General features: G+C 51.9%; 3 protein-coding genes across 3 annotated transcripts; all 3 read right to left on the reverse strand.

Annotated features, from left to right (window-relative positions):
• Window positions 1-750: 750 nt before the first annotated feature.
• CABS01_10203 (uncharacterized protein) lies at window positions 751-2,390 on the reverse strand (the record flags this gene model as incomplete). The annotated part of the gene is made up of 3 exons (XM_060543559.1): window positions 751-786; window positions 843-2,058; window positions 2,152-2,390. 3 exons carry the CDS (start codon window positions 2,388-2,390, stop codon window positions 751-753), a joined length of 1,491 nt encoding a protein of 496 aa, XP_060399241.1.
• A 2,147-nt stretch (window positions 2,391-4,537) lies between these two features.
• Window positions 4,538-4,684, reverse strand: CABS01_10204 (uncharacterized protein; the record flags this gene model as incomplete). Its single annotated transcript, XM_060543560.1, has 1 exon — window positions 4,538-4,684. The coding sequence occupies one exon, from the start codon at window positions 4,682-4,684 to the stop codon at window positions 4,538-4,540; it is 147 nt and encodes a 48-aa protein (XP_060399242.1).
• A 5,441-nt stretch (window positions 4,685-10,125) lies between these two features.
• Window positions 10,126-14,005, reverse strand: CABS01_10205 (SNF2 family domain-containing protein; the record flags this gene model as incomplete). Its single annotated transcript, XM_060543561.1, has 10 exons — window positions 10,126-10,557; window positions 10,631-10,782; window positions 10,863-11,322; window positions 11,386-11,941; window positions 11,993-12,097; window positions 12,151-12,203; window positions 12,251-12,330; window positions 12,385-12,462; window positions 12,515-12,708; window positions 12,771-14,005. The coding sequence occupies 10 exons, from the start codon at window positions 14,003-14,005 to the stop codon at window positions 10,126-10,128; spliced, it is 3,345 nt and encodes a 1,114-aa protein (XP_060399243.1).
• Between the last annotated feature and the right edge of the window lie 357 nt (window positions 14,006-14,362).

Below are 14,362 nucleotides of genomic sequence, written 5' to 3' on the forward strand. Positions count from 1 at the left end.
GCTACATATACTGGGAACATACTCAGCCAGATCTGGGCATTCTGGGACACCGAGCTTTTACGAAATAGGGAGATTGGGCTATTCTGGCAAGGCGATTGAATCTTACGCACATAGGATGGGAAAGGAGTGCGCTTGGGGAGGACAGCTCGATGCCAATGAAAGAGGCACAGATGGCTTTCTCATGAGGAACCGAAGAAGCTATAGGGAAGGTCAGGGGGAAACTTTGCCAACAAGAAGCTCAGGAGACTTGGAGAATCGCTTCAGCCATCGTCTCACAGCTCACATAACACATAGACTGCTTTTCAAAAAATAGACTTCTCGTATTCAATCCTATTCAATCCTATTCAATCCTTCGCTGTTCCCCCGCGTCGGACACCTTGATACAATAACTTGGCATTTTCTTGTGCCGACATATGTAGTCTCGGTGGACGTCTCGCCACTGTCGCAAACATGTCGGCGTCGTTGCATGCTTCGGTTCTTGGCTCCTACGGCGCTGGTGGGGCCGAAGGACCGAACTTGCCGCGCGTGCAGGCCTCCTGCGCCGGAGTTTGTGGGTCCGCATTCCGGTGTTGCCGACAGATAAACCTTTCACCGCCGAGCACAGCATCAAACGACCAGAACATGATGAGGATTGATCCAATATTGATGTAATATGGTAATGATATCTGTTCATTCAATTCATGTGGTATCAAGGCGAAAAATGACTACGCTAATGATGTTCTCCGTCCTGCCCGTTGCCGGGCTTCGTCTTTATCCCGCCGTAGTTTTGACGGCGTCCTCCGATGTCTGGCTTGCGTGTCAATCCACGGCTTCTCTACGGCACAAAATAGACATGCGTTTACAAGACCCTGTATTGACAGGCTCACAAGTGATAAAAGCACAACCACGAAGGGGCCAGCTTGCCCTGGGTTGTCCCAACGCATGACATGGGCGACAAAAGGAACCGCCCAAATGAGTATGTACACAAGTGGGTAAACAAAAAGTAGTCTTAGTTGGCGACGAATCTTGTCGCGGGTCTTTGCCATTCCCGTGCCGTCAATAGTAGGATGGTAAAGAAAGGGAGTATTGTTGTGGTCTGTGTCAGAGTCGAGGGAGGTGCCTCGACGGAGGATTGACCAGATGTTGGCGAGCGACTTGGCTCGAGCGCTTGTTGGGCTGCTGGGTGGTTGCCACTGAGTGCTGAAGCTCCCGTGATCATAATGTGTCTGGGGCGGGTTCAAGTCGACCGTATCGCGGCGTATGTAGCTTTGAGGAGGAGGTGAAATAGGTTCAAAGTTGGTGGAAAGCGGACTTGTGCTGGCCTCGAATGCACGGGGAGAGACATTGTCACTGGGTTCCGGGATGCGGCCATCGTCCTCGTTTCCATAGCTCGGCCAGTTCCATTGAATCTTCTGCCGGCTGTGGAGAAGCTCAATCTCGGCGGTCATAGTAGTGTTTGTGGAAGAGGTACGTTGCTGATCCGAGTCTTCCATCGAGGTTTCCGACCCGCGCCGTGATGTTGGGGTGGCTGGCACCGATGGAATATGGGCCCACTGCCCATCGTCCAGCATATGTGTTGCACTCGCACGTCGCATGGCACTGAGTCGACCGAAACGCCGCATGCGAAGAGTGACATAGATATAGATGTAGGCGTAAAGCGCAACGATAGTGAGCAAGATCATGTAGCGGGGAACCCAGCTCAGGGCGAGTCTTGCCCATTCGGGGCGGGCGGGTAGGTAACAGTACTCCCCGTTGTTGACGTAGCCGGGCCAGTTGATAAATGCCAATGAAGCCATCAATAGTGGAAAGAATGCAAAGGCGCCGAAGGCAAGACGACGGTGGGGATACAATCCACTCTGTCGCCCGGAATGCCGCGGTCTGAAGATGTAAATGGCCGTGTGCAAAGCGATGAGCACAACAGCAATGTCCGATGCCTCTATGCCGACTGCGAGGAAGAAGCCGCTGGCTTGGCAGAATGATGAGCTCGAGGCAACTGGACCACTCTTGAAGTCGACGATCGGGAATATGATGAACCACAGCGATTTCAGCATGTCACTCGACATGAGCAGCATAATGAGACTGTTAAGTTGTCAGCACAATGCCCGTTTTCCGTCTTGGTGCGAATAGCCTTATCCAGCGATGGCAATGCACCCCCAAGTGAACGTTACTCACTCATGTCTGAAGCTTCGCCTCCTCCGAGAAAACCAGTAAAAGGCGAAGGTTACGGACGCAAAACTCAATGCAGCGGCAGCAAGTGACGTGGACTGAATAATCGTCCACTGGTGATCGGTCAACCCATCGGGAATGCGGGTATAAGCCGTATCTATACGGCTGCTGATCACTTCGGGCGGCGACGCAGCTGGTGATTGTGATGCACCAATGTTGTCCAGTGCGCGGGGCCATGGTGCCATGACGGCTGTGGGTTCCTGGACACCGGACGTAACCTTGGAGTCGGCGGGATGATTCGTTTTACGTGGGAGGCTTCGGATTCCTCATGATGATATGATCGTGACCACTTAGACGACCCTCGAGCTTGGTGTTGGCGTTTGTAAAGTCGGCGATGAAGCTGCGAATCTGCTTGTATGCCCCTCGATTTTTGTCCTTGTCCAACTGCGGGTATCTGCGATGTGCTCGTTTTTTGACCCGTCATTCAGCTTCCCTGCAATGTGTGACGCTCGCTTCGATGTCCGTAGATCCCCCTCTCGTGATCGGCCGGCCCTTTTTAAGATATTCGTAGATCAGTGAGCGAAACTTTGTTTCCGTGGTGCTTTGTTTGCCTCGATGACCGAAAACAGTTACAACTTTGGGTACAGCGATTACCCGAGCCACGGTCTTGCGGGGGAAATTTCCGGTCGTGTACGGACCAGGATGGAAGTTGAATATCGGATTGGCTGGGAGATACAAATTTCCTTCTTCTCGTCAGATGGCCAGAGGTTGTGGGAGAGGATAGGTTGGTGGTTATAGGGAAAAGGCGATGGTACGTAAGTCCTATTTTGGTAAGCCTTTAGCCTTCAATGAGCAGGGTCTGTGGAATATGAGGTCCGTCCTCCGCCTGGTATCGGATTGTCGCTCAGGAAAGGGCGACAGAAGCTTAAAAAGGGACGGACGCAGGCGAGACATTTGACCGCGAATAGGGGAGACGGGAGTCGGAGGCGCTCAAAAAAGCAAGACAGGCTATTAGCGTCGTGATTTGAGGCTTTTGGGCGGATGTCAGCTTGGCCAATAAACAGGCGGCCAAGGGAATAGGCATCCGGTGCGGTGTGGTGGTGTCTGTGTGTTTGTGCGTCGATCGTGTGATTGGGGGCGTGGAGAGCGGTGAGGGCGTCTGTCGAGCGAGCCAGCATGCTTCGAGCTTTGGCGTCGGTGTGTGGCAGAGTGTAAGAGTTTGGTGGTTGATAGGTACTGCTGAGCCGAGGGGGGTAGACAATAGGAGGGCGTTTGCTACCTATAATCCTCGCTGGTTTGGGGGTCGGCGCCCTCAGCAAAACGAGAGACATGAAAGAGACAAGTCACTTGCTGGTACTCCGTATAGTCGGCGGCACAGGGGTAAGGAGCACTGCAAAGCGGCTGGGTTGGGTCGGATGGCGGGCTAGCAGTCTGGGTCTGCTGGACTCGTTTTCTCGTCTGGTTCGCCAGGCGCTTGTTGGACAAAAAGCAAGAAAGCGTGTTTATTTCCCAAACAGGGCGGTTATGCATCTGAGGTGATGGTACCAAACTGAGGTAAGCAGCGATGTGGGCGGAGGGGGGAACAACGAGGCGACGATCAGTGATGACGATGTGCATTCGTCCATTCCGTGTGATCCCCAGGACAGCCGTGACTTTCTCACGATGCGATGCGTATGGTCAGAAAGAGGCCGACAACCTCGACCTATGCAGCAGACAGCCGAACAGTATGCAAGTGCTCTGCTCTGCCTTGTTGGTGGTATTGGTCGAGTTTGCTCATCAGCAGAGCTCTAAGCAGGCCCATGACTAGCTTCAGCGAACCGAGACAAGTGACGAATGGCGGAAACCTCAAGCGCCAGCTAGCGAGTAGTTTTTGGTTTAACGAGAGTTTCGTTTGCGAAATCGGGCCTGGATGCGGTGAGGCAAGAGGGACAAGAAACCCGGCCAACCAATGCCGTTGTAGCTTGTAGGTATTTTGGCGGAAATCTCGCCCGTCAGCCGCCGTCGGCTAAAGTCACGTCGAGTTGGAAACATTCCAAAACATGAATGTCACTGAGTGGTTGATGGGACAGTGACGCGATGGCCATAACCAGATCTAAGTTAATCCACGGATGCGGAATGGCCGTCGCTGAGCGACTTTGACCTTCGCTGCCCTGTGCCCGGGAACGGCACTGAACGCCCGGTAATCCGTGGGTAGAGGTAGAAGTGCCGGCATGATGGTGGGGGATGGGGACCGTCCACTCCTTGGCTTCGCTATGAAGGGAACAGCTCAGCTGGTGGTCGAGGCAATATTGCTGTGTATGTGGTGGTCCGCAAAGACAGAGTCTGTACGCGCGTTGCATAATAAAGCAACTTGTGCAGAACCAAGCCCGTTCGAACGTAGTGATGATCGAGCTCAGTAGAGATGTAGATGTAGAGGAACGCAGGAGTAGTCAAGACAGGAGGTGTGGCTTTGACGGGTGCGCAGGGACTCTCTAGCGGTGCGTTTCCCGAACTTGCGGTTTGCCAGGTGACGTGGACGGGACGTTGTATTTTCGACCATCCCTTCAGGTTGAAGCCGAAAACGGGCAACGGATGCGCCGATTCGCGTTGTATGGAGGGAATTGTATGTATAGAGGAGCTTCAGGTTGAGACGGAGGAGCCATGATCGCTTGGCTCGGTAAAGGCCCGGCACTGGTGCTGACGTGTGCAAAGCACGTATCGAAAAGCCCCGAGGGCCGCGGCAACATTACGGCAACAAATGTGTGCTCATGACGGATCGTGAAGATGCGCAGTTGCATTGTAATGGGAAAATAAGATCCCGTCTCGACGCAACGTGAGTTGGTGAGATGGATTGGAGGGTGCGATGCGGTGTCACAGATGGAGAGAATGCGCAAGTGGCACGGGATAATAAAGTGGGATAATTGGAAGGCACGACGGGCACATGGCCGAGGCAAGGAGCACGGGCGGGAACAGCTCATGATCGGCAAGAACCAAGCAAACCCAGAAATGAGGCAGGAGCTGGCGCAGCCAATGTACCTTTTTGTACGGATAGAGCTGAGCTGACTACCTACCTAGGTAGGGACGACGGGCAGGAGCTGAGGTTGGAGCAACGTGAGCAGGAAGGAGAGACATGAGGTAAGGTAGCCTAAGGTAGGTTCTTGCCTTCCATGGTGGTTGTTCGTAGAGCTGCAGGTGCAGGTCACGGTGCACAGGGCACGAGATGCGCTTCCCTTTCCTTTTTCCATCTGTCCAAGAGGCACCACTAAACAACCAGTACGTACTTCATACAGCGCACCTATACCTTACAGAAGGAACGAATAGATATGAGGCAGGTACGAATGGGCACAATTAGGTTAGAAGAGAATGGGCAATATCTCTTGAGGTAAGGTACCTAACTTCAGGTACACCAGAGCCGGCCCTCAACGCTTTGAACACCAACCAGACTTCCTCATACACCTGGTAGGCTGGTTCGCATAGCGCTCAGTCTTCCGCCCATCAGTAGCATCTCGGGATCGTATTGATGATCGGCTTGTCAGACTTCCATCCTGGGCGCTGAAGTGCTTCACCTGAAGATGATGAAGAAAGACCCAGCTCCGAGGAGACGAGATGTGCCTGCAGTTGCTCCTTGCTTGTTGCACGGGGCAGCCGCTTGCATTGGACGCACTTGCCTACCGTTCTTGGGGTTCTCATGCCCTCCTTCCCTGCCATGATCTGCCGCCATCACCCGGCATTTTAAACTTGAGCGAGCGTCTTAACCACCATTACTACGGCTATTACTGCTCTCTTCGCTGCATTCATTGTTACATCATATCATGTACTGAGCGTACCTTTCAAACCCCAGGGACACAGTAATATGGCGAACAAGAATAAGAAGCAGAGCCTTATTTCATCTTCCTGTCCGGCTCATGCTCTTGCCCTGTCCTTGTCATGTTAGGTACTTGCCTTGCAGTGGCTGGCCCGAGCGTCGCATCCGATGCCCCATGTGGAGCACGAGCCACGGGAAGAGATCGACGCCCTGTCTGGTCTGTCCAACGAGGTGAGGAACAATGACGGATGCTGTTCGCTTGCTGGAATGACGGGGGTACCTTGGCTACGTACCTCGAGACACCCCATGAGTAAGCCAAGGTACTTCGTACGCTCCTCAGCTCCTACTCACCGACTCCGAACTTCATCCAAGGGACTGTTGTCTCCCTCTTCCTCACCACCTTGCAGACAACTAATTTTCTCCGATTTTTTTTTTTTGGACAATCGGCGGCCTATCCATAATTCCTTCGAGGCATCTGATCTCGCTGATCCGAGTCATCTTGAAGCACTTCACGATCTCCAAGAGCGGTGAAACACCGCCGTTTGCGCGCCTCGCTGGCAGCAGCAACAACTGACCAAGGACGGCGCCGACGGCCATCTTCATCTCTGACGGCAACTTGGCCGGCGTACCTAGCTCAAGCGAAACGTATCTACTGTACGTTATCCGAAGCGTCAATCCAAAGTGCACATATCCATTCATGACATCCTGGCAAGCTGGGTAGGGTATCAACTACCCGTCCACCCCATCCTCGTCGTTGGTATGGCTACCGATCCGAGACGCTAGGCACCATGCCCTGTGTTCCCCCTTCTGGGTTCTTGTGTTTTGGGAACAGGTCTACGTCCGTATTTTTCTTTTTCGATGGGACAACCAGCACCACATTCCTCCCTCTCCAAACTTTGTAGCCGACAGCGACAGAGACATGACCCCCATTTCCGTCGCCCATTGGATCGAATGTGGGCTGGTTCGTCCTTCCAGCCCAGTTCGCAATCTCTTGTGAGTTGCAGATGCAGACAGTCTGTTGAGCCGAGAACACAAGCGCGAGACAGGTCTCGGCGCCATTGGGGTTATCTTGGTTCTCTTCACGCCGACATAATCTCCCTACCTAGCTAGGTACCTACTTTCTCGCGTTTTGCAGTGTGCGTCCTGACACAATAGGAACAGGCTCTACAGTCCCATGATGGCTTGCTGCTATCGAGATTGAATCTACGGAAACCGCACCATGAGACGGGTATGTTCAGCGCCATTTGGATATCGTGCCTCAGTAGGGTCATTACATGCAACGCTACTCAGTATGCTTTCGTCACCCGCACACCATCACCGAAGAAATGCAGACCACTCTCGCTCGCGTCGGTCATCCTGGGGACCAACAATCCAAAAAAGCTCTGACCCCGTCTGTTAGCCTTTGCCCTTTCAAACCGCCTGCGGTCGCCTGCGGTAGCTTGCAGTATGTGCCTAGAATACGAAGACAAATTTACCCTCTTTTGGCTCTAGGTCCGACTTTTGAAATCCTTTGGACGAAAAGCAAAGCCTTTGGTGTCTGTCCTTCAGGTGTCAATTGTCAATTGCGCAACACGCGTCGGAAAAGGAACAGACACCTCTCATGTGCCGCTCTCCGCCTCCACGCAGCATCGTGACAGACCGTCGCCCTGACCCTGAGCCTAGGTATTCCCAATCCCGATTCAGCTGGTGCCACATTCGGGCGTTTACCACCACGCAAGCACCTGAACCGGGCTCATTCTTCCCGCAGTCCTTGCTCAAACGGGGTAATTTGGGTGCCCGCCGACCCTTGTCTAACGCTGAAATCGCCATCTGCCGAGCATCGTCCAGATCTTGCTTGCGCAACATTCCCATGATTGGCTGATTGCATCGATTATTCCCACTCGAGCCGTGCCATCCTGGTCGGCGATGGAAAGCTTAACCTTCATTCCGGGACTTGGACCATTGTTGTCGGTGAGCCAGGTCGGGCTGTCCCTGCCAGTCAACCAACACACAACCCGCTCCAAGCAGTCAGGCGCACATATTTGGGCTCTCCTCAACCAACTTACTACCCAGCAGGACACTATTCGTCATTCATGCGCTTCCTAAGTATCCATCTCGGCTACCTTTCGACCCCGAGGTCTTGTAATCCTGCGGAGGTTGGGGAAACTGTAAATATCTTACAACTATCCCAGTCCTGACCCAGAGCATCTTAGTTGACGTGGCGCCTGACTACTTTGTCCTGGCGCTCCTATCGGTTCTGTGGGGGACCATTCGTCCGAATTCAATGTTGTCATCACGTCCTTCACATACGCGGATCATTACTCTTCCTCTATTTCCATCTTCCCTGGCTGTGCTCGACGCCCCTCCAAGGCTAGCGTTACGAAAGACCGAAACCGATATTCTGCAGGGCGAATACGTTTGCGAACGGACATTATGGGCAGCTCCATTTCGGGGTAGCTTGGAAGGTCTAGTCCGCGTTCGCCGTTCAGCCACTTAGAGGGCAAAGCCGGTAAGCATGTCGGGTCTTTGACCTGTTGCAACCTGCAAGCCCTCTGAGTTCGTTTGAGAAAACCGTTACCCTCTCGCAACCATCTAAACTTTCAGATGACGGTCCTATTCATACCTCGGAGGGTTCTGGCAGGACCTCCTACAACACCTGAGCAGACTTGAGTTGAGCAACCTAGGTTATCCCGTAGTCCCGAGGCGACTCAACTTTCCGAGTTCAAAATCGAGGCTCGGATGCGTGCGACCAAACTTGAAGATCAATGAATACAGTCTGGCTAATGCCCAAGATCATGCGCCACCTCTCCTCAAACAGCACGCATCCTGGTCTTGGCATTTTAATGCTTTACTTGCCAACCTCACCAAATACCTTCCACGCAGCCTATAGAAGCTATGTAGGCAGACTCAACTAGCACAAACTCTTGCCAGCAAGAAACATCTTCACACGGGTGTTTCAATCAACCTCTACGGTCTTGCAGACTCGGGTATTGCTTACTTCGTATGTAGGCGATCGCCGATGTTCTCCTTGCCGCAACTTGACCTCGTACCGTGCCGTCATCTACGAGCAGAAAGAAATTTTGCGTTCTCGCTGCTTTGAAGGAGGCAGAAATCTGATCTTGAAAGCTTCGTTAGACATTCCTCAAAGGGCAATGTTGATACAACACTCGTAGGACCAGATGTCTCTCTGCCGTCAAAGAGTATTTGGCGCGAACGTTGTTTGTGCTTGGCATGAGTCCGGTTACGTACAATGACCAGTCGCGCGCCTATCGTTACCCGCGTTCTATCAGACGAACTTCAACTCGCCGCCCCGATTTGCCGAGTCGAAACTATGCATCCAATACTACCCGGGACATCTACCGTTTCACAAAGAACCCAGCACTCAAACCATCTTATAACTGGGCTCATTGTGGGGGAGCTATGGCAACGCCATGGCCATACTCATGACCATGGAGATCATCAGATGACCGGTCACTGCCTCGTTTACCTTTTTTTTTTTGTCGTTTTTAATGCCCCCCACGGAGAAATCTAATGAGTCCAGGATGGTCCTCTGAGGACAACGCCTTTTGCGAACGGCTTCCGTAGACCGGGCTTGGGCCAACCCAGCCCTATGAATGGAGACATCGACAGAACAGGGAAACCCCTGTGTCCAAGACTACCTTCGAGGACGGAATGAGTCACAGACCTGTCGTTCGTGATGTCACCCCTATTCACAGCTGCTTCCGTTACCCGAATTAACCGAAGCCGAAGGGCACGTCCGACGGAGTCGAGTCCGAACGGGGAAACTATCTTTGTAAGTGTTGCGCGATAGCTATCAAGATGCCGAGCCTTGATTTTCTTTTTCCCGCGGAACAGATTGGGCCCGGCATACTTCTGTAAATGATCGGCCTTATTTACGAACTCGGACCTCGTTGTTCAGCACTGCTCCATAAGGCTTTTGGGGGGCGCGAATGGGTTGGTGGTAAGAGATATCTATTGAAGCCCTCATTGGAGCTGCCGTCTATAATCTATGTGTATTGTTTGTATCTGCTTTGTGAAGTGCGCGTATTGCATGACTATAGATGCAATTTGGCACCTCTCCAACCGCCAAAGATGATAAGCCCCTTCCTTCGAGGCTCAGACTTGGGATTCTGTGAAAATCATCAAGCAATGTGTTCGGGTGATAAATGCAGAAAATTGCCTCATGTCGAAAGCGTGGAATCGTTGGGCTCATCGTCCTACTTATGATCGTCAGCCATCGTGAGTTCCTCATCCTTAGGTGCCGCATCCTCAGCCACGACATCCCCCTCCCCCTCCTCCCCCTCCTCCTCTCCAATCTCGCGAAGCAAGTTGGCCTTAAGCTCTGCCCAGGCATTGGGAGCAGTCAGAGCCATGACCTCGTACTCGCCGAGAACCTGGGGCACGTGGCGGTCGTCCTGGAGGACCTCTTCAATCTCCTCGCACTTCTCCTCTTGGAGATTGCGAATGTCCTCGTCGATTGTGTCCCGAGCGAGGATGCGGACGTAGTGGGACTCCTTGACCTGTCCCATGCGGAAGACTCTGCCAAAGGCCTGGCGCTCGGCGGCGTTGTTCCACCATACATCAATGAGGATGACGCGGTTCGCGCACGTCAGGTTGAGGGCTTGGCCTCCGCATTTCATGGATGCGACCTGTATGCGAGGAACTCGGGTTAGCTTTTATTCATACAAGTTGACATTTACCCAGTTTCAGGTTTGGACTTACGAGGACTTTGGCCTCAGGGTTGTTCTTGAACTCGGAGACTGCTCTGGACTTCTCGGCAGGCGTCATTGTTCCCGTAAGATAAACGAACGGGATGCCTTCGAGATTGAGCATGACACCGGTCATGGTGGATGTCTTGACAAACTGAACGAAGACTGGCATCATGTCAGTACTGTGATGGCTGGGAGGCAACGAAAACGGATTAGCAGAATGTAGCGGGAAAAGACAGTCTTACTGATGATCTTGTCGTCTGGACTCTCTTTTTGCCAGTTGATGACAACGTCCTTGCAAGCTGTGAGCTTGGAACTGGCGCAAGGAACGCCTTCGGGATTGTTCATGCCAATTCTGATGTAGGCCTTGTCGTCCGCATCGATGACTGGAAGATTACCCAGAATATCCGCGCCGTATCTGAGGTTGATGAGCCTCTTCGTCTCCTTTCGCAAAGCCGCCTCGGCCTTCTTCCTGCTCGTTTTATTTGCCTTCTGCTTCGTCTTGCGTGTTGTGCTACGAATGGACGCAGTATCATCGCTGCCATCTCCGTCTCCGTCCTGCATGATACATCGTGTTTCCTCTGTGCTGAGAGTTGTCACCTCTTCCCACTCTCGATTGTGTTCTACGCCACATACTGGGCATTCACTCTTATTGGCTTTGAGAACCTTCTTAACGAAGCAGTTGCAGCAGAACATGTGCTCGCACTGGAGAATAGTGGTTAGCATGACACCAATCATTTTAGAAAGCATGACTAGAACGAAACTTACCGTTGGCAGTACGATAGGGTCAATCATGGCCTGGTCGCGCTCGCATATGCCGCATCGCTGTTCGTTCACCAGCTTTTCGATGCTGGTCAGTTCCAGAAGTCTTGCCATGTTGAAGCTTTGCCCGAATGTCGATTTACCGAAAGGTTCGGTGAAATAATACTCCTCAGGCGGGATGTTTCTGACTTGTGCAGCCGCCTTCTCCATCAACTTCTCTTTCCGAGCTTTCTTCGCTGCTCTCTGCTGCTTGCTCAGCCTCTTCTTCTTCTTCTTACTCTTTCTCTTCTTCTTGCCAAAGGCCCTGACATGACTCTCGTCATCAGTATCAGGGACGGGTGGCACCTCGCGTCGCTTAGCACGCGTGCCGATCTGGTGAAGGATAGATGTTTGTCCTTCCAGCTCGCGGAGACGGCGCGCCATGTGCTTCAGACTATATGGCTGTATGTCTTCTCGCAATGCCTTTTCTAGGCCATAGGGATGCGAAACGGCTTGTCGCCGGCGAAGGGTAGCGACATGCTTCTGGGGTGGATGGATGTTCTCGTAGTGATTGCCCACGGTACTGAGCGTTATGTTAGTTCTAAAACATGGTAAACCTAGAATACTAACGTACTCATAGAGGATTTTCTCCTCTTGGGACAGATCAACCCACTGATCCCCCGGTGTCAGAGCGGGAAGATCGAGGATCTTCCGACCTAAGAACTCATCCTCTTCAGTTCTATCACAATTTTAGTGGAGTTTCAAAGATACAACAAGTTTTGTTTTGCTCACCTCCGATAAGAAACCAAATTGACCAAAGCATCAATCCTAACTGTTCCGTTCTCCTGCAACATTGTAAGCATAGAAACCAGGCCTGAACATCAAGACTTACCGTGTTTAAGAAGTCTTTCTCGAATTCTTTCTGAGTTGTGATGCCTTCGACTCCGATAAGCTTCATGTACGGAAAGAGTTCTGAGCTACATGTTAGCTGGGTCATCCTGCTGCTACTGGAGAATTGTGAATCACCTATTCCACGGTTGATGAGCGGCGTTCCGCTCAAAATCCAGAAGTGCTTTGCCTTGAGTTGATGAGCAGCTAGGGTTGCTGAAGCCTTGTGAGAATATGTTCCGAAAAAATCCACAAATGCTCAACTTACTCCGAGCCTCAAGATTCTTGATTTGATGGCCTTCGTCCAAAATGACACGATACCATTTGATGCGAAATAACTCGCCAACCAATGTCTGAAACTCATTGCTATACGCAGCGGGATCTTCTGAGTGCTTCAGTCTCAACTCATCAAGTTTCTCTCCTTTGGGGAACTCAGCGAGAAGCTCATTGTATGTGGTAAGCCTGGGATAAAGTTATTAAGCAAGGATGCAATGAGTGTAGATCACTGAAAGTATTTGACTTACACGATCGTGAAAGTCGCAATTCTGCCCACGCTGAGGGTGTTGGACCTTCTTCGGAAGTAATAGACATCATCAGGGGGAACGTTATCGAGATGGTTCTGAATCTCTTCGCCCCATTGCTCAGCGACGGTCTGATTGGGAAGGATGATCAGAGTGGCGCCACTCCATTCCCGCCTATCCTCGTCGTCGGGAGGATTGCCGGTGACGCAAGCAAGAGACACAACTGTCTTTCCCATGCCAGGAGCGTCTGCGAGAACACCGCCATACGGATGCGTTTCTGCGTTTTCACGCTTCACCATCCACACGACGGCGGTCAGCTGGCAGTCTCGAAGATTCGATTTCATACCGCGGAGGTGGTAATCTGTCTCACCGACAGCTGTCACCATACCACGACCCAAAAAGCGCAATGCTTCTTTCAGGTCCCTCTTTTGAGTCGCGCTATGGCGATTGTCGTTACCATGGGTCTCAGCCTGGGCAAGTTGCTTCAAGCGCGATGCCACGGTGACTCTGCTCTGGGACGAAGCAGGGATCGCACCATCGCTAGCAGCATTGGCCACACTGCTAATATCGTGGAACATCTGGGCGGTTTTCTGAATTGCGGCACTGTTATCCAAGTTGTTGTGCGGTCGGACAGCACCATTGGACTTGCGTGCACACGTACGCCTCTTCGCTTTGGGTGGCTTGACGTCCGCCTCATCTTCTCCCATTGCTCTCTTCTTAGTAATCTCCTTTCGAAAATGCTCTTTGAGATTCTGATGCTTCTTCTGGTGGTCTCGTGCAATATATTGCTTGGCGGTTTTAGCCACAGGGCCTCGAGGGAGTCTGGGCTTGCTCAACTTCTCAGCTGCATTGCAAGATGCATCATTACGGCCGCTGTCTTCACCCAAGACTAAGGTGGGTGCATCCCCCAAGTCATCATCGGTGTCGGTGTCGGTGTCGGTTTGGGGATCGTAGTCCGAGGCATTCTCGACGCTTTTGTCTTGCCTACCGACATAGCGGCGAAGACCGTCGTTTCTTTGGTGTGAGTTCGTAGAAATGTGACTCACTCTGCCCTCATCATGAAGAGTTGTCATGGATTCGACCTGGGGAGGATGGTCTTCACTCACAAATAGTTCGGAATCGATGTCGCCAAACGAGTCAGGAAAATTTTGGGTAGGGGTGTTTCGCAGCATATCCAATTGCAATTGATCATCAACTGCGTCAATCTCCATCTCGTCTCTCGGCATCTGCAATGTCATTTCTGAGCCATCACTCAATTGACTTGGATGTAGGCCTTGCTCGGAGCCGGAGTGTTGGTCCATGATACTTCGATGAAGTAGGGAAAGTCTATGAAACTTGAAGTCATATGTTGAAAGATGAATGATCAAAGTTCATTCAATGCAAGTGAAATTGTTGGAAATATGAAAGCTGATTTGAGTATTTGAACCTTTGAAGGAAAAGTAAAAAGGATTAGGTAGGAAAGTCAATTGGGGTGACGTTGTATGGAGAGGAAGAGATGGATTGATGAGGGAGTGAGAGAGAAGTGAGCTTTATATAGGCCTCGAGAGAGATTCTGGAGGAAAGAGAAGCAGGCCAGGCTTTCTCTAGAAATGACT

This window comes from Colletotrichum abscissum (assembly GCF_030869225.1).
Source record: "Colletotrichum abscissum strain IMI 504890 chromosome Unknown Scaffold_26.1, whole genome shotgun sequence".
NCBI lineage: Eukaryota > Fungi > Ascomycota > Sordariomycetes > Glomerellales > Glomerellaceae > Colletotrichum > Colletotrichum abscissum.